This window comes from Leptopilina heterotoma, unplaced genomic scaffold (assembly GCF_015476425.1).
Source record: "Leptopilina heterotoma isolate Lh14 unplaced genomic scaffold, ASM1547642v1 Lhet_197, whole genome shotgun sequence".
Lineage (NCBI taxonomy): Eukaryota > Metazoa > Arthropoda > Insecta > Hymenoptera > Figitidae > Leptopilina > Leptopilina heterotoma.
The window spans coordinates 1,345,384-1,366,618 of record NW_025110913.1 but is presented as its reverse complement, the minus strand read 5'-3'; the positions used below and the strand labels follow the sequence as shown (position 1 = coordinate 1,366,618).

General features: G+C 26.8%; 1 protein-coding gene across 5 annotated transcripts in view; it reads left to right on the top strand.

Annotated features, from left to right (window-relative positions):
• Positions 1 to 21,235, top strand: part of LOC122500993 (tyrosine-protein phosphatase Lar) — a 450,509-nt gene that overhangs the window by 72,870 nt on the left and 356,404 nt on the right. For all 5 annotated transcript variants that reach the window (XM_043610191.1, XM_043610193.1, XM_043610190.1 and 2 more), the window contains exon 3: positions 3,320 to 3,453. In XM_043610191.1, coding sequence (XP_043466126.1) covers positions 3,393 to 3,453 — 61 coding nt within the window. In that variant the 5' untranslated portion in view covers positions 3,320 to 3,392. The remainder of the gene's footprint in view (positions 1 to 3,319; positions 3,454 to 21,235) is intronic.

Below are 21,235 nucleotides of genomic sequence, written 5' to 3'. Positions count from 1 at the left end.
CGATTCAAGAGCGCAAAAAATTTTTTTTTTTAAATTCCCTTTTGAGGCGAGGGGAATCTATTTCAAATGCACATAGAAAAGAGATGATGGAAATTTTCCCTTTTTGTAAAAAAGAAAAAAATTGCAAAAATGTAAAAAATTTCAGTTGATGTGAAATTTATTTGCAGTTGATGCTAATTTTTGGTTTAATTTTTTCTCTCACCAATTACTTCTTTTGTTGAATTTCTTGTTATATTTTGTTTTTTATTTTTTTTTTCTGAAGAATTTATCATTCATTTTTCCTACTTGCTTATTTTATTTTATTTATTATTTCATTATTTTATTGTTATTTGATTTTTTTGTTTATATTTATTTTATTGTTTTTTTGAATTATTTATTAAAAAAAAATGAAACAGTAAAATTTATTGGATTGAAATTTTTATATTAGATTTATAAACTATATTTATTAGACTATATTTAGTTTTGTATATTTTTTACTTATTATTATTTTATATTATAATTGTGACGCGTTCCCAAGAAAGGTTCCTGAGAAGCAAATGAATTATAGGTTATGTTTTTATTATATTTATCTTGATTAATTAAAAATTAATTTTTAATTATGTAAATTTAAAACTAATTATTGAATATTTTGAAAGTAATAAATAATTGAATATCAATCATTTTTAAGGGTAATTGATTCTGTTTCTGTATTTTAACACAAAAAATTATAAACATCTCCTAAAATTTATTCTTCTTAGGTACCTTTCTTGGGAACGTGTCACAATTTTTATTATATATTTTATTATATTTTTACTTATTATTATATTTATGTACCTAAAAAGCAGAAAATTTAATGTTTGGTTTGTCATTTTTGAAATAAAAATACTCAAAAGGGATCAACTTTTGACAAAAACTAAATTATTTAAGTCTCCATTATGTCTAAAATAATTAATAACAACTGTTTTTGTTTTTAAATTAAAAGTAGACATATTTAATTAAAAATAACCTTAAAATTTAGTCTGAGAAAACCTAGGTATTCAATTTTTCTTTCCTGGATTCAAATTTTGTTCAAAATTCGAGAAAACATTTGAATTTTTTGGAACTTTTATCATAATGCTGAAAAAATTTGAATTTTTTGAAACTTTTATCAAAATTTAGAAAAAATATAAAATAAAACGATATATTATATTTTTTTCTGAATTTCGAAAAAAGTTTGAAAGCAGAAATGAAAAATTGAATAGGTTTCCTCAGCTCAAATTTTTTGCCTTTTTTGAAAAATAAACATTCATTACTCAAAAAGGAGGGAAAATTGTCGAAAAATGAAGAAATAATTTTTTTTGCTTTCTATACCGCACACCACAGAAACTAAATTTAATGTCGTGAAATTTTTATGACGAGCGAGAGAAAAAGAGAGAAAAGAAAAGGAGAAACTTGCCAAGAAGTGACCACACTTGGAGAGAAGATAACGACCAATTTCAAAAAAGCAACTCTTTTATACTATAACGAGACATCACGAAAGTGACATTAGTTCTGATACGACTTTGTATGGTTAGAAAGCGTTAAGAGAACCAAAGAGAGAGAGAGAGAGAGAGAGACCTGGACTTGAAATACCTTCCGATCGTGCGGAAATCTCGCCAGGCGGGAATTCGGTCGACGATCCCTCAAAATGGGGTTGAAGCGCTTGCGCCAAGAACGTCTCTAAAACCGGAGGGGGGTTGACGGGGGTATAGGGGTAACTCAGTCAAGCCGCAGCGCGCGTTCTGTAAACTTCCTTCACGCGGATTCACATCCCTTGCGGCTGCTTTTTTAATTCCTTGAATTGAGTCACGTTTTTTTTTTAATCAGACCAAAAATTTAAAAAGAAAAAAAAATTCCCTTCCTAAATTTCAGTGTTGTGTGTTGTCCCAAAAAAAAGTCCGATAAAAAATTTTTCTAAAAAAAAAAAAATGAATAGAAGAGCATCAGTCATTTTAATGTTTCTTCTCACGAGTCATTCGAGGGTAATTTATTAAACGGGCTTTAAAGAAGATTTTCTGCATTGAGTACCTGAAAACCCCCTTTATACATATATCCTACTTGTCCCTGTTTCTGCAAGGAAAGGAACAAAAAAAAAAAAAAAAAAAGGAAAAGAAAGCGTGAAAACTTGGGTACGTGCAAAAAAGGGATTTCACCTCGACGTTGAGCTTCTGCCAGGGCATTATCACAGGACGCGCGCCATTAGCCGCGTGCAAAAAAGAAAACTGCTACGTGAAGCGGAAAATGAAAAATTTCCCCTGGCGAAAGCCACGGGAAAACAGGAAGGGACTATTAAAGTCACCTTTGTCTCGAGAAGGAAATAACGCAAATCGGAAATAAAAAAGAATACCACCCTCCGGCTCTTTTCAAGGGCGACGCAACAAATTTCCCAGAGATCAAAAATATGGAATGGTCGTGGAATCATAGAAAAAAAGAGGCAAGCTAGTGGAAAATTATTTTCCCCTTTTTTTCTTGCTTTAAAACAAAACAAAAAAAAATATCAAGACTTTGAATTTTGAAAAAAAAATATTTCGACTACGAAATATGTAATAGAAAAATAGAAAAGAGTTAGCAGAAAAAATGATTCCAACACTCTGGATAAATCCCGTCGTTAAGAAATATATTTCGACAATTAATCCCTCCTCTACGGTAGTGAAAAATCCCTCGACTGTAAATATAAAGCGCACAAGGAGATAAAAAAAAAAATATTTTTCTATTCCGCTCAATTTCGAGTTTTATTTAAGAACTTAAGTGAAATTAGTTATACGCTAGGTATATTCGAAAAGTAAAAACGGAATAATAAAAATATTATTTGTATAAAAAAATACTAATATACAAAAATTAGTTAAAAAAATGTTAATAAGCAAAAAATACTAATGTAAAAATAAAAACCTATTAATATAAAAAATTAAATATTAATACAAAAAATATTAATGCAAGAGGTGTTAGTATAAAAAATATTAATACAAAAGGTGTTAATACAATTAATACAATTAATACAAAAGGTACTAAAGTAATTAATACAAAAGGTACTAATGTAAAAATATAAAAAACAATATAAATATACAAAAACAATATAAAATTGATGAAACAATATAGTAATAAAAAATTTCATTAGTGTTAAGAATGTAATATAGTAGAAACTGGAAAAATACCCAAATAGTGAAAAAATACTCTGAGACTTTCCCAGCTGGCGGGAAGGATTTGCCGATTGTCCTGTGGTTTTTTTTTTGAATATATTTTTCTTTTTTGGAAGAAATGAAAAAAGGTGTTTGTCATCAGTGGTAATATGTCATTGACAAGAGGTGATTTTTTTTTGTCATAGGTAGCATTCTGCGACGGTGGTATTGAGTGCAGTGACGGGTGACGACGGAAAGGCGGGAAAGAGGGTTGTCAATATGACTCCTATCTTCCTTGTCCTGTTGGTGGCGATCGACCCAATTATCGCGCAAAATGGTGGTGAGTAAAATAATAAAGAAAAAAAAAAAATTAGTGTTTTCCCCCCTACAATGAAAAAAGAAAGACTCTTCATCGACACTGTGGAACTCTTTTTTATATATGAACTTTCTATATCATGTCGTGAATAAGTTCACGACCAACACACACGTGGCTTGTGGGATTTACTATATCCTTAAATACTGAACTCTCTCTCTTGTACAACGCGACTATGTGAAGTTTCGGAATAGTTAAACTTGATCAAACATCTGCCGCTCGTTATATATAACGGGGAGTATTTTACATTTTAGAGAGTAATTTTCTTGTTCTTTTTTTTTATTTTTCTTTTTGGTGTTTTTTTTATCTTAGGAGAGTTGGGTTTTTTTTTTTGTTTTAACGAATTGTTGAGAGATGCTCCGATTTTTTTTTGTGGAGATGATCGACCTTCGGGGGAGTGAAGTTCGCGTGACTATAACTCGTGTCTTAAGTAGACAGGAACTTTTCGGTATTCCTTGTCGTTGCATAATGCAAAAAAGAAAAATTGTGAATAGCAAATTTTTACAATTCAACATTTGTCGTGACACTATTTTTTGGAAATTTTTTGCTCCACTTTTCTTTTGGTAGATTCAATAAAAGGATTTTTGAAAAATACGTTTTCATTTTAACAATTTTTGAAATATATTTTTTGGTTTAAATTATTTGAAAACATTTTTGATTTAAAATATTAAACAATGTTTTTAATTTAAAATACTTGAAAATATTTTTGATATAAAGCATTTGAAAATATTTTTGATATAAATATTTGATTATTTTTGATTTAAAACATTTGAATACATTTTTAATTTCAAATATTTAAAAATCATTTTGATTCAAAATGTTTTCAAATATTTTTGATTTACAACATTGAATAATATATTTGAAATGCGAAATATTTAACATTAATTAGTGGTTTCTGTTTTATATTTGTGAACTTTCTGTTTTTGTGAATTGCAAAATTTTTTAATAACATTAAATAAAAAAATTGTTTTCCCTTTGAATAAATAACTCGTGCCTCAAAGGGTCAAGTGACTTTTGTAACTAATTTTTTTTTTGTTGGAAAAAATTGTTTTCAATAAAGTTGTTAAAGAATTTTTTTGACAGGTTTTTTTAGTTTTTAAATTTAATTTTGTTGAAAATAATTAGAATTTTAAGTTAGTATTTAAAAATAATAAAAATTGTTATGAGTAAATAGTTGAAAAGAATTAAATTTTTCAATAATTATCCGAAGATAATACAATTTTTAAATAATTAGTCGAAAATAATTAAATTTTTAAATCATTAGTAAAAAATAATTAAAGAAATAATTTATTTGTAAATAGTTAAATTTTTAAGAAATTAGTTGAAAATTCCTAAATTCGATGGACATTTGAGATTGTATTCAATTAATTCAACTATTAATTTATTTAAAAGTAACTAATTAGTTAATGCATTTGCAGTTTTTTATGGAATCAATTAAAATTAAGTCGATCTTTAATAATTGATTGAATTGATTCAATTTGGATATGTGGCTTTTTAATTGTCTGAATAATTATTTACATTTGTTATCAATAATTAGGTTGATTTTAAAAAAAAATGAAAGAAGAATTTTTTTAATAACTAGTTGCTTTTTGGATTATTTTCTGAATATAAATTAACGAATTAAGTAAAATTAATTTATGAAAACCATTAAATTAAATCAGTAAAAACTTCAATTAATTCTTAGTAATTTATCACTAAAAATTGAATAAACTAATTTAAATTTATAAATAAAAATAGTAAAATTTTTAGTAAATAGTAGAAATTTGTAATATTTGAATTTAGATGATGATTTATCACTAATTATTTAGAGAGAAAAAATTCTTCTTTAAAATTGTTTTTTAAAATCAGTTTTTAAAATTTCATTTTAAAATGCTTCTTTAAATTTTTTTTTGAAAAATCCGTTTTTAAAATTCATTTTTTAAAATCCTACTTTAGAATTGTTTTTTAAAATACTTTTGTATAATATTTTCTTAAAATATTTTCCTGAAATTATTCTTAAAAACAATTCTTTAAAATCTTTTTTTAAAATCTTTTTTTAAAATACATTTTAAAAATTTCTTTTTTAAAATCATATTTTTTCAAAGAATATCAAATTGAGACAAGAAACGTTTCAAAACCAAGAATTTGATATCAGAAAACCTGTGATCCTTTTTTAAAATTGTTTTTTAAAATTCTATTTTAAAATTGTTCTTTAAAATCCTTCTTTTAAATTGTTTATAAAATTCTTCCTTAAAATTGTTTTTAAAATCATTTCGCAAAATTGCTTTTTAAAATTCATTTTTAAAAATTATTTTTTAAAATTCTTCTTTAGAATTGTTTTTTAAAATACTTTTGTATAATACTTGTTAAAAAATTGTTTCCTGAAATTATTCTTAAAAATACTTCTTTAAAATTCTTTTTTAAAATTGTTTTTCAAAATCCCTTTAAAAGTACCTTTAGTACAATTTTTTATAAATAACGTCGTCCAATTACAAATGAAATCATCGAATTATGTAATTTGCCTTTACAATGTGCATCAAATATTGTACTAGGAGTACTAATTACATTGTTAATCAATCACTCGGTTATTGCAAACCATCAATCAATCAGAGAACAACAAAGTAAATAAATATAATACGAGTAGACAGAAATTAATTGAAACAGAACTATCACAATAAAATGTTTACATTTAAAAGGAAAATTCATTTTTCCTCAATTCGAAATTTATCACTAAAAATTTTTCATTCTTGTTTTTCATTTTCACGAAATGTTTTATCAAATTCAAAATATCTATCTAAAGTTTTAAGAAAATTATTTTTTTTCCTACCCTATATTAAATTCTTATAAATAAAAACATTAATTATAATTCATACGTAATATCGAATATAAATAAATTTTTAATTTTTAACACTAAAAAATGTTTAGAATTTTGAAAAACTATTTAATTTCCTGGTAATTTTTAGTAGAATTTCGAAGAAAAAGTGGAATTTCTGCGAGTAGAACGAGAAATGTTGAATTGTTCCCGAGGTTTTTTGTTTAAAAAATACTTTATAACACTTTTGTTTACAACTGTAGGAAAGTAAAGAATTGATTTCGTTGAATAGAGAAAATTCTGAGATATCGCGTGATATAAATAAATTTACGATTATTCTTGTGTTTTCGCGGGGAAAAAAGTATTTATTCTTATATACAGTGGGAAAAAGTTGCCGTGAATTTGAAGGTGATTTTTTTGTTCTCCGATGTAACGAAACAACGGAAAGCTCTTGGAGCGTTCGCGTAGAAACTCGTACGTGCGGCGCCATCCTGTACAAGCTTTTGTTCAAGCTTTAAAAGCTCCCCGAGAGCACACGGACCACCAACCCCCCCTTCCCCCCTCCTCCACTCCCTCCCCTCTTTGCCTCTTTTACCTAATGGAACGGGAAAATTTGTAAGCTAACGCGGCGTGAATGACGATATATATCCTAGGCACAACAAAGCTCAAAAGGCTTCGAGACTATATACGAGTTACGGGCCAATATAACCCGGTAATACTCGAAAATTGACCGATAAAGATTTCAACGTTGATATTTGCGGATTTTGCCCGATTTCGAAAATCCATTATTACAGGCATTAATTTTATCGGAAAAGAACATTTTTTTTTTTTTTTTTCAATGATTAATAACGGAAATGTGCTTTAAACACTATATAAGTGACATTTTCCTTCGTTAAATACAAGGGAGAGAGAGAACACTGTAGTAGAGTGCTTTAAACGTTGAGCTAGGTCACGTTTTAAAGCTCAATTATTACGTGTGGGCTTCGCTATTTGCCAGAGGCCCTTTTCGGGGTTATCTAGTGACTATTTTGGATCAACGCTGATGGAAATTTCAAAGTTCACAACTAGACAGTGCTCGTTATTGGACACTAAGGACACAACTATACTGACAATGTGTCCCACACCGAAAGAGCCATCATTAAAAAAAAAAGCCCCAAACTTTTACAATGCAAGTACCAAGTTTTACTTTTCTTTTTATTAAGTAAAAACAAAAGAGGATGAAAATATTCCCTACTGACAAACTTGATTCAACTTCTATGCTTATTTTTATATCTTTAACAAGAATATTGTCTTTTACAGTTTGTAAATTTTTAACACAGTTCCTTATTTAAAAGGAAGGAATTAAAAAAATTTTTTTTTGTAAGATTTGTGAAAAATCAGGTTACTTCTAAATTTAAAAAAAATGAGGACAGTACATTAAAAATGCAGAAGATTTCTCGTAAAAAAGAAATTTGTTGAGAAAATTATTTCCTAACGAATTATTTTTCTATTTTTAAAGCTTTTATAGAGAAATATTTTATATAGAAGTAATTTTCTATACCACTTGGAATAAGAAAAATTAGCTTGATATCTCGCTTTCGAAAAAGAAACAATTTTCCCCAGCATTTTTTTTTTTTCTTCAGTTCGTCCCATTTAACGGAATTTTCGTCATTAAAATAAAATTTCACTTGCAAATGAAAATTATTATTTCCTATTAGAGAAGATAGAGTGAAAAATACTTTTCATTTTGCTGTTAGGAAAATAATTATTTTTCTCCAACAAAAATAATCTAGAGAAAAATAATAATTTACAGAAAAATAATAATGGGGAGAGAAATGGTATTTTTTTCGGAACACTTTTGAATTGTCAACCAGATTTTTAAAAGGAAAAAAATTTTTTAAACCATCAGTAATTGAAGTTTTGCGTGCAAAGAAACAAGAGTGTGTGTATAATAATTTTTATGTTCAAGTCTTGACTTACCCTTTTTGGTAGAAAAAGAAAGGAAAGAAATAATTCGAGGGTCAGGATTAAAGCGTTAGACTTTCTATTGACACGCAACTCTTCAATTTGTTTACATTAATTTAACCTCCCAAAGATTTCGAATTTAAATCACTTTCTTACGCTCTTAATTTCTAGATTAGATGGAACAAAATATGATTAATGATTTTGTTGTATTTTTCTTGTCCTCCTTTTTTTTCGGTTATAATATATCTCTATAAATTTATCGAAATTTTTAATATATATGTTCTACTTATCACTAGTCGATAATTTTATAGAGATACAATAATTCACATCAAAATTCAGTAATCTGGCGCTATACTCAGTAATCCGTTGAGCTTTACGCTGACTCCATAATGACACTGATATATATATACATATATTCTGTATTTTCGTGAATTAATTATAAACTTGACATAATCCTAATGTGAATATGCGAAAATTCGTTAAGTTTCGAGTACTAATTCTTATTATTCGTTATATTATTAAACGACTTTTTAATTTTTTTGGATTTTAGAAAATGAAAAAAAAAAGATGAGGGAATTATAAAAATTGGGGGTATTAATTAGATTTTGAATTAGGATTATTATTATTAGATGGGGATGAAATATCTCTTGGGTAGGTTGGTTGTTTCGCTTTGCATAAATAAATAAATAAATATTGCTTTAAATATTTATTCAGGCAATTCTGAGAATTCTGAAATATTAATGTAATATTGTATGCATTCTCTCTCTGTCGACTCGTTGGTGAATAAAATAAATTTTATGATTGTAATTAAGAAATTTTTTATAGGATTTTTAAATAATCCTTTTAGGTAATGAGAAATAAAGATTTTTGGAATTTTTTTCCCCGAACGAAATTTTTACAGTAGTGAAAGAAAAAATATTTTAAAAACAAAAATATGGATAAATTAATCATTAATCTATTTTAACTTGTCTGTCACTAAATGTATTCTTCCACTTGTCTGAATTTAAAAGTATTTCTCCACTTGTCTAACTTTAAAAATATGATTTTATTTGTCTGACTAAACATTATTTTTCTACTTATCGGATGTTAAGAAAGTCCACTTACTGGTCTGAATAAAATAATTTTTTTTTCATTGAATAAGTAGTGCAATATTTTTTAGTCAGACAAGTAAACAAATTTGTTTGATTAGACAAGTAGTATATATTACTTTAAGTCAGACAAGTAGTATAACACATTTCAGTCAGACAATTAATTAAGAAATTTTAGATAGAAAAGTATTAAATTATACTTTGAGTCAGATAAGTGGTAAAATACGTTTTAGTCAGCCAAAGGTGTCAAATAATTTTTGTCAGACAAGTAGTATAACAGGTTTTAGTCAGCCACTTAGTTAAATAATTTTAGGGAGACAAATAGAAATTGTACTTTTAATGAGGCAAGTAATAAATTTTACTATGAGTCAAACTAGTAGTAAAACATATTTTAGTCAGCCAAATGGTAAATTTTAGTTTGAGTCAGACACATAGTAAAATAGATTTACTATTTGTCTGACTAAAAAGTATTTTTCTACTTGATTGACTCAAAGTAAAATTTTCAAATTGTTTAAAAAAAAGTATTTTATCACTTGTCTGACTAAATTGTATTTTACTACTTGTCTGACCAAAATAATTTTACTACTTTCCTGACAAGTAGATTTTACTTTGCGTCTGATAAGTAGTTTGAGTCAGACAATCAGTTAATTATTGTTAATTATTAAATTAGACAAATAGTGAAATACTTTTTGTATCAGACAAGAAATAAATTTTAATTTGGAGGCAAGTAGTAAAATACTTCTTAAGTCAGACAAGAAAAAAAATACATTTTTTCTATTCAAAAATCAAACAAATATATTTCTTATTTTTTGTCCGATAGGTAAAAAAATACTTTTTGAATTCAATTAGTAAAAAATACCATTTGCATTTCATCGAGTAAAATGATTTTATTGAAAACAAGAAAATTACAATAGTGATTAATTCAAGTCTAGTATAAGGTTTCTATATTTAATTAATTACTTTGTCAATTGTTTCCAATAATCATCAAACTAAAACTGTCTATATAAGGAAATCCAATAAGCACCAGACATTTATTGTCGTTAGCTAATAGATTTATTGTTTTTAATTCGTTTCAATATGTGAGTATAATAATGGACAATTCTCTCTTTTTTTCAATGAGGCACTATACTGACTGCTAATCTCACAATCGAATTTCGAACCATAGGATTATTTCCTATTCAATTTCAAATGCATTTTAAGCACTTTCGAAATGCTTTACATTTTATATATGTATATACATGCATTATCGAATGTTCACTTTGGAGCAATAATAGATTAATATATTTAGAATATACCACCCGTGTATAAATGGAAAATATTTATAAAAATTAAAAAATCTAGGGTTAATGAAAATAAGTTAATATTCCCTATTTTTAAGGCTTTTTAGATAATTTTTATTATCAGAGAAAAGTTTGGGGAAATTTTTAAAAATTACCATTCAGTATCTTCTTTAGTGTTTTTAGATATTTTTTATTTTAAACTTTAAGGAGACATTTATAAAAATTGTAATTTTAGGGAAAATTTATTTGGGGTTTAAAAATGATTGAACTATTTTCTTTGGTGGTTTATCTTATGTGAATATGGAAAGTCGTTTTCATATACATGATCGATCTGTTATTGTTATCACTTATCATTATATATTTAGTAGGCACTAACACATTGCAGTATCCCTGTCAGGATTGCGTTTTATGTGAGGAACTAAAGTGGAAATCGCTGTTCTCGTACGACTCATCAGACATGCACATTGGCCTCACGATTGTGACTGACGTACTAATCTTTCAGAAACTAAAATTTCAATTTTATTGGAAAAAAAATTCATTTCATTGTAATTAATTTTCCCTTTTTCCTATTTAATTAATTTAACTTTTTATATATTTAATTTTTCTGTTTAGTATAAAATATAAATAGTATAAATTAATAAAACTAAAAATATCCACATTCGGAATTAATAAATTTATCGAAATATAAAATCTGTCAGTTAATTAAATAATAAATATTGTCAAAAAGTAATTTAATGATTAATTAAGTAATTGTTAATTTATTAACTAAATTGTAAATTTATAAATTTTAATTTATAAATTTTAATTTATAAATTTTAATTTATAAATTTTAATTTATAAATTTTAATTTATAAATTTTAATTTATAATATTCGAATTTTAATTTATAATTTATAATTTTTCAATTTAATGGAAAATATTATTTTAAATTTAATGAAAAATAATTTTTAAAAATATATAAATGCCAGGCAGTTTAGTGTTTTCACTTCTTTTGCTTTCGCACAGAGCTTTTGATTTTTCAAGCGGAAAATTTACTTGAAAAAAACACACTCTCTGCTGGTAGGTACATCATCAGAGAGTTCATATCATTGGTCAAAATAAATGGCTCCCTAAAGCTTGTGGAACATCCTCAAAATTTCGGGTATTAAATTTATGATGGATCGCTTCTTCTTCAGCGAAATTCACTCGCTACACTATGAAAGGGAACGAGGAGGGTAGAAGTTTTCGGAGGCATTTTTTTCACAAGCAAAAAAAAAAAAGAAACGAAAGAAAAAAGAGTGAGAGAGAGAGAGAGGAATAGTGAAAGCGAGAATATAAATCAACTGATCAGACCATCATATCTCTTTTCACTTTTATTATGCTAATTTTTCAAGAAAAAAAAAAATTGCAAATTATAACGATAACGATGAATATTTATTTAATACAAACAAAAAAATTGGAATTTCCCCGAGGGATTTTTTTTTAAATTTAAAAAAGAGGATTAAAATAAGATTTTTTATTGCGAAATATTTTTTGTGGCTAATTTAGTATTTTTAATTTGTTTTTTAATTTTTTAATTTAATAAAAATTGTCTAATTCAGTATTTTTATTTAGTATTTTTAGTTTAGTTTTTTTAATTTAGTATTTCTAATTTAGTAATTACAAAAAAATTGTCTCAATAAAGGAAAGTAATAAATATTACGGGATATTATTTTTGAATATTTTTTGTGCGGTACAATTAGGGGGATTTTTTTTTTTTTTTTTTTTTTTTTTTTTTTTTTTTTGGTGAAATACAGAGAAAGCTTACCGAATTATATGGCGGATAGTATTAAAATAAATACAAATGCAAGCTTTAGCGCGACAAGTAGTAAATCCCGAGCTTTGGTCAGACAAGTAGCACATGTACAGTTAAGGCAGCTTGAAATGGTATATATGCAATTTTTAGTCGAATGTTGTGTTTTAATTGCAAAAACAAAATGAAATAAATTTATTAAATGTAAATTATTACTATTTTTATTTAGAAATATAGAAGAATTTTGTTGTACAATAAGTCAAAAACACATTTTTAAGATAGGAATAACATTGATTTCGTATCAGACGAGTAGTGTAATACTTTTTTGGTCAGACAAGTGAAAAAATATTTTTGTAACTCATCAAGACTTCAAAAACAGTTTTCTACTTGTTTGATACAAAGAGAGATTGTTTGACCCAAAATTGATGTAAAATATTGTGTCTGACTTAAACGGTATTTTTCCACTTGACTAATGCTAAAGGTTTTTTACTTGTCTGACTCAAGAAGACATTATTATTAATATTAGTATTATAATTATATTATAATATCAAATAATTATAATAAAAATAATAAATAATAAATAATTCGGATAAAGTAGGAAAAAAAACTTTGGTCGGACAAAAGTGGAAAAATTCTATTCGATTCAGACAAACAGGAAATATTTCCTTATTATAATGTCATTCGTTGGAAATTGCAATTTAAATTAGCCCATTACCATTAGGCACTATTATTATTATTACTTATCTGTTGGTATAATAATGGAGTTCGAATGGGTAGCAGCTCGAGTGTACAATCTCCGAAACCTTCGCGTCCCGTCTGGATGCACCGTAATTCGCAATAACCGTCGCAATAACCATTCGTCTCTTCAGCCGGGAATAATATTAGGGAAATTTATCCTGTGGAACGTGCGTCAGGTGCTTTTGCTTAGAAAATCTTTGATATTACGATCTCTTTACACAGGGAAAAAAATTTTTATATTTATTTCACCTCGCTGTTTTATTTTCTTGCTTTTCAAGGTATTATATTACTTTTTCCCCTCTGTTTTTGGTGAAGGGGAACTGGAAATAAAAAATTCAATAATTTTTTTATCTTGTTTCCTAATTTTAGAGACTTTCACTTTCACTTTCACTTTCTTTTTCACCCTGACAGTCAAAGTCAAAATCAAAGTTAAAGTCAAAGTGAAATTAAAATTTTTTGAGAGTCAATGTCAAAGTCTTAATTAAATCGAAAGTCAAAGTTAAATACTTTTCGTTGCTTCTTTTAATTAACGACTGCAAAGCCTGCGTTCAAAAATTGAAAAGAAAATTATCCGTTTGACCAAAAAAAATATTTTTAGGTAACGTTTTTCAAAAAAATTAATTCAATTATATTATGTCTAAGCGAGTAGTTTAAAAAAAAGTGATCATTAAAATTTTTAAATACCCGAAAAAAATTCTCCAAAAGTTTGTTGAGAGGGATAATGAATAGAAAGATGGTAATAGTGAACTTGCAGTGCTTTTTTTTCTTCATTTTTTTTTTTTTTTGAAGCAAAAATGTGCATTGTTCAAAAAGTATAGTCTTTGAAAAATTGTCGATTTCATATAGGGATTTCATTCGAGTTTGCATAAAATGAAAATTCCGTTTGTCTCGTTGACTCATAGGGTCAACATTTTGCCCAGCATTGCCGGATATCATTTCAAATACCATATGCCTCGCATATTCTCCACGAATTCCCACGGGCGTTTCAGTTGCATTTTCAATTTTACTTTGAATATTTTCATACATTTTATATACAGATATATATACCTATCAATTTCGATTTCAATGTGTTTTATTATTTTATTGTTATTTGACACTGTATTTTAACACTTTTTTTTTGGGGACAGTCGAATTTGATAAAATGTATTGATAATATTCATTATGCATGTACATTTATTTACACGTTTAATATAATGTAATTATCAGGAAATTTTGATTGCTTAATTCATGTTTTTTTAATGTACAAAATAAAATTTGCTAACAGTATAATATAATTTAATAAATCACATTAATAATGATAATTTTCGAAATAAATATTAATATTCTAAATAGTAATAATAATAATATAATTTTATGGAAATCGATATTTTAGTTTCAATTTTAGATTTTAAATTTAATTTGAAATTCAGTTTAATTTTAGAAAATTTAGAGCAAAATTTCCAGTCGCTTTTTATTTAGAACTTTTGTATTTTTAATGATTCGTCCTTCTACATGGTGGATGAAGAAATTTTTATTTATTAAAATTCTTCTTAATTATTAGTGGAAAATTTTTTTCTTTATTCCTGCGGTGGGAATTCATAAGTGAACCTTTTTTCCACTTCATTTTTCACGTGTCCTAATTTTGACCTCGTATTTCTTTATTCTTAAAAAAAGGGTTAAGAGAAAAGAATTACTGACCCGCACTGTGTCTTTTTTACTGTACTTCACTTCTGGAATCGGTTTTCCGCTTTCGGTGAGAATCAAATTTTTGTTTTTTTCTCTCTCTCTCTCTATTTCTTATTGCCCTTTTCACCAAATTTGGATTCTCAGTTACTTTGAGATTTCCCCTTTCTCTTCAACTCTCTTGATATTCTCATTCTGAAAGCGTCACTCTTCTATCTACATTGTCTCAATTCTATTCTTCTCATTGAAAAGCGTAAGGAAGTTTCCCTCTAAATTAAACAATGTCTTTCTTGTTTTAGCATAACATGCCGTTAGTCACATTCTCTCGATTTTTATTTCATTTCATTTAAAAGCAATTAAACTATCGACGAGAGAAAAAAAAAGTTTCTTACAAAACGAATAAATTTCTTGTCTCATTGTAAAGGCATTTCACAAATTATGTTTTCTCTCACGGTAAAATAAACTTTAACACACAATGTATCGTTAATTTTATTATAAAACTTTTCTTGTGCATTTTTTTCTGCTTTTTATTCTCGCAACTTTCAAGTGAAATTCATTTTGATTAAAAAAGCAGATAAATGGAAAAAATTTTTCCACTAATTTTAAAATGGAATATATAATGGAGGAAATATTCAATTGGGAACGATTTCTAGATAAACAGATATTCAGTATTATTTAAATGAGAGGAGAATTAATTTGTATGATAGAGTGATAATTTAATAGTGACAAAGTGTGTGAATATGTGAATATGTATGTGTGTGATATTAAAAAAGAGATAAATAAGAGGAATTGAAAAAAATTACAAATCGAAATATGTTTATATTTGTAAGGGGTGACTGAAAAATTTTTTTTTTTGTAAAGAAAAAAAATCTATTTCTCTTCCTCTTCCCAACGGTATAAGCTTCTGATGAATGATTGCTCTTCTACCCTTCATCTTCTCCACCTCTTTATTATATTCCCCTGAGAGAAAGAGAGAGAGAGAGGGAGAGAGAAACTCTATGAACAGGAGACAGAAACGCTCAGGCGCAGATTAAAATATAGATTTTATTGTTTTCCGCTTGATGCTCACTAAGGATTTATAGAGATCGTTTCTCATACGGTAGACCAGAATATCATATATTCATTTTCAATAGAGGGACTTCATGAGAGTTTCTATTAGAGTCAGAAAAGTCGCCATCCAAATCATAAATGAGAGGGAGGACAGCTGATTCATTTTCCAAGATCTCCGATCATTTCATTTCAATAGCTTTCGCTAAATCAAACATTTTCCCTTCTTTTTATAAATGTCAATCCGTACCATTTAGATAAATCTATTCCGAGATTTCAAAATTCCATAAAAAAAAAATTGCCAAAAAAAATTGACAAGTGAAAATGATTCATCATTGAAAAATGTTACATAAAAATAAAAGAAAAAGAAATAAGGAAAAAATAAAAAATAAAAAATAGAAAAAGAAAAAAGAAAAAATAGGAAAAGAAAAAAGAAAAAAAAGAGAAAGAAGAAAATTTAAAAGTAAAAAAATAAGAGAATAACAAAAAATGTTAGGTATAGAAGAATGTAAAAAGGATTAAAAAAAATTAGAGGACAAAAAAAAATTTCTGATTGAAACAGATTGTTAGGACTGAAAAAAACAGAAAAACACAAAGATTTTGAATAATGTTTGAATATTTCTTGATTTAATGTTTCAACTGCGAAGTCAGATAATCAAGATTTACTCAGAGGAGCTCTAAACGTGCGGTATCACGTGTGATTATAATTTACATTTCATGCTAACAACGTATGAAGAGTATAAAATGCACATACGGATAAAAAGTCCACGAGACGTATATGTAATTCATACTTATTTTCATGTGACCTGGTTGTGAATTATTATCACGTGATATACTAATGTACACTCAATTGGCACTCTCAATATCGAGACAAACTGTATAAAATTAGAGACGGGAAATTAAACATGTTTTTTTGATAAAGTCGCATTTTATGTAGTTGAATAAAACAATGTTGAAAAAAATTATTACTACAATTTTTTTCTGACGAGTTGTGAGCGCAGGAAAAACTGTTTTCTATTATTATTGTCATTTTTTGTTTGCTTCATGTTTGTTAGAAATAGATTTTTTATGTCCGACATTTAGAAAAAAAAGAATTTTTAGAGTTTTAAGAAATTCTAAGAATTCAAGTAGAAAAATCGGACCTTTTTAGTCAGACGAGAAATATTTTCGAGTCAGAGAATTTAAAATTCATTTTTTTTATGAAAACAAGTAGAAAAATATATTTTTAGTCAGACGAGAGCAATTTTCGAATAAAACACTTTGAAGATTATTTTTTACGAAAACAAGTAGAAAAATATCCTTTTAGTTAGACGAGAAAAATTTTCGAATCAAACAAAGTGAAGATTATTTTTTACGAAAACAAGTAGAACAGTAAATTTGTAGTCAGACGAGAAACAAATTTGAGTCAGACACTTAGAGGAATATTGTTTTGAAAAGACAAGTAGAAAAGGATCTTTTTAGTCAGACGAGAATAATTACTTATTTTCACAAGTAAAAATACTTAAAGGAGTAAAAAGTACTTTCTAAATAAGAAAAGTGGAAAAATATGAGTCTTGTCAGACAAGTAGAAAAGGAATTATAGAGTCAGGCGAGAAAAAGAATATTTCTTAAGTTGGGTATCAATAAAATACTAGTTGAATAAATTTTGAGTCAGACAAGTAGTATAATAATTCTTGCATCAGGCAAGTAGGAAATTAATTTTAGTCAGACAAGTGGGAGAATACTTTTAATTAGACAAGTAGTAAATTTTACATTGAGTCAGACAAGTAGAAACATTTTTTTTTGTCGAACAAGTAGTAGAATACGATTTAACCAGACCAGTAGTAAAATAGGTTCAGTTAGATAAGTAGTAAATTTTATTTTAGGTCAGACACGTAGTAAAATACATTTACTACTTGGCTGACTGAAAAGTATTTTTCTACTTGACTGACTCATAGTAAAATTTATTACTTGTGTGTCAAACATTATTTAACTAATTGGCTGACTAATGAGTGTTATACTTCTTGTCTGACTAATTTGTGTTATACTACTTGTCTGACTAAAAATCCTTCACTACTCGTCTGACTGAAATTATTTTACTACCAGGCTGACTGAAAATAATTTTTCTACTTGACGGACTCAAAATATAATTTACCACTTGTTTAATAAAATTATTTTACCACACGTCTGACTAAATTGTTTTTACAAATTGTTTGATTAAAAAAATATTAATATTTTCCTGACTAAAAGGAATATTTTCTTTTAATCAAACAAGTAGTAAAAACAATTTAGTCAGACGGGTGGCAAAATATGTTTAATTTAACAAGAAGTAAATTCTACTTTGAGTCAAACAAGTATAGTAATATTTTTTCAATCAGCGTAGTAATAAAATAATTTTTTTTTAAACAAGCAGTAAAAGATTGTTAGTCAGACAAGTAGTATAACACCCTTTAGTCAGACAAAATTAGTTAAATAATTTTAGGCAGATGATTCTTTTTGATTCAGTGAAGGAATAAATGTTTTCATAGTCTACAAAATAACTTTTTTGCAAAATACAAAAAATATTTAATAATATTTTCCAGATTTTATTTTACATGAACCAAATGTCATAGACATTCCTCGTATTAAAAAAAGAGGGTGATGAAAAAAAAGAACGGCATCTTTACTCAGGAAATTAAGACATCCTTGAATAGAAGTCAAAGTTCCCGGTAAACTATATCGATGGAGAATCGTTGTTCGATAGAGATCAGCCCCTCACTTGAGGCAACAAAGTGGAAATAGAATTTGAACTCGATCTCCGACGAAGAAAAGGACTTGTAGCTTATGGCACAATATAAAGAACAAAAAAAAAACAAAAAAAAACTCAAAAAAAAAGGAAAGAAAACAAAGACACAAAAAAAGCAGAAAATGTTTCCAGTCACTTTCAGCTGCATGAAGAAAACATAGACTCACTGCCTTTTATAAAATTTACAAGACGCTGCCTTTTCTCCTTTGGAGTTCACACCTGTGCACGGAAATCTAATTAGCTACTGCTCCCAGCATCTCAGATCAATACCATTTTTGCTTGTCTCTCACTAAAGTTGGAAAATTTTTACGCGACGATAAATTTTGCGTGTGAGGGCGATATTGAATTTTTATCCATTTAGATCGTTTTCTTTATTATATTTTATAATTTTAGTTATTTATTTAAGAGTATTTTTAATTTTCCTCCTTTTTCTCATTAGAAGTATTTTTTTATTTAGTTTTCAGTTTGAGTTTAAAATAAAATTCTATCACTCGGTCGCTTTTAATAACGAAATTAAAAATTTAACGATCACTCAGGAGTCGAGGAAATAAAAAAGAATTTTTGCTGTCCTCTTGAAAAACTAAGTTTATTAATGAAAAATAGAAAAACTTCTTTTTACCATTGATAAAAGTTTTAGTAGTGATAAAAGAAATTAGGAATAATTAATAATTTTTGAACAGTATAGAAATAGAAATTTTTTTTTTTTTTTTGGTAATAATTAAAAATTTTTCACTTTGTATTAAAGAAATAGAAGAGAAGGAGAAGAAAATCCTGAGAAAAAAAGTTGTTTAACTTTTTATTGTGTATCATTATGCGAAGTAAAATCAAGAAAAACTGGAATAAAAGTCAATGACGCGACGGTATTGCCGTTGGCTCTTTTTATGGTAGAGGGGCAACAATAAATGTGTCAGTTTTACAACCATGTGTGTTGGCTTTACTTTTCAAGCGTGTGACTACTGGTAAAAAGTATATTGGACTAACGCGTGCTGGCTTTGCTCCTTCGCGTGTCACGCAAACTTTACGAAATCGCGTGCCAATGGGTTACATCGACCGCACTTCGGGAGCAATCGCCCTTTAACACACTCGTTCTCCTTTTCTTCATCCCTATTTTTTTTCTCATTCTTTCTTCTTTTTTTTTGAAATAAAATTAGTTTCTCTTTCTCTCTTCTTTTTTTTCACTCATTTTTCACTGAATAATTTTTATTTATAGAAAAAAAATAATGCATAATAAAATTTATCTCAACTTTATAATGCATTCATTTATATCTGACATATCTTTTTCATTGTTAGAAACTTGAAATTATATATAATATGACCTTTTGCTTAAACGGGCATTAAACTGATGAAACTCAACTAGAGAAATTATACCACTCTGCATCCGAGATTTTGCATCACTTTTGTACTTTGTATGTTGCACGACTGGCAAAACCATCTTCCGCCCACTGGCATTTAACTTTTCTAAAGCAAACGAAACCCGCATCTACTTTTATAAAAATATAGTATTTATATTCTCTTTACTTGGCCTAATTTGTTTTTGTCTCTTTTATCGTTTTCCCCTTAAAAGTACTTTTTCTTTTTCATAATGAGTTCATGTTTGTTGTAATATCTCATGTTAATTAAATGAGAGATTATTACTTTGTTTTTCATTGTTACTTTATAATTTATTACTTTATTTATTACTTTTGGTAATAATTTTCCCCAAATATTTAATTATTTTTGGGGGAAAACTTTAGGGAATGAGGCATTATTTGATTAATAATAAGAAAATAGTTATTATGACATTCTGGTAACTACGTCCGGTAATATTATACTTGATAAACATTAGAAACATTAAAAAGTTTTTTTCTAAGTTTGAAAACAATTGAACTATTGTTTCGATTAAATATTTGTTTGATATTATATTAAATTAAAGAAAAAAGGAATAAATTCTCATGGACGATGGTTTGCCTAAATAATTACCATACTTATCTGATATTGTAACCACAGAAGGAAAATTTTCTTTGTATCAGACAAGTAGTAATATTCTTTTATTCAGACAAGTAGTTGAAAAAATTTTAGTCAAACAATTGCTGCAATACTTTTTAATAAACGAGTAGTAAATTATGCTTTGGTCAGACAAGTAGAAAAATTATTTTTAGTCAGCCATGGAGTAAAATTATTTCAATCAGACAAGTGGTACAAAATTTTTAGTCAGACAAGTAGTACAAGACGTTTTAGTCAGCCAATTAAATAATGTTATACTTTAAAGTCATAACTTTTACTTCAGGTCATGTAAGTAGAAAAATACTTCTCAGTCAGCCAAGTAATACAATAATTATAGTCAGACACGAAGTAAAAGATTTTTAGTCAGACAAGTAGAAATTTTTGAGTTTAATCAGAAAATTCATAAAATACAGTTTAGTCTGTTGATTTGTATATTATTTTTAGTCAATCAAGTAGTAAGATAATTTTGGTAAACCATAAAATGTTAAAATAAATTTAATTAAACAAGTAGTAAATTCAACTTTAAGTAAAAGGAATAGAAATTTATTTTTAGTCATCCAAATAGTATAATACAGTCAGGCAAGTAGTATAATACGTTTTAGTCAGCCAAGTAATTAAATACTTTGAGGTAGTCAAGTAGTAAAATTATTTTTAGTCAGGCAAGTAGTAAAATACTATTTAG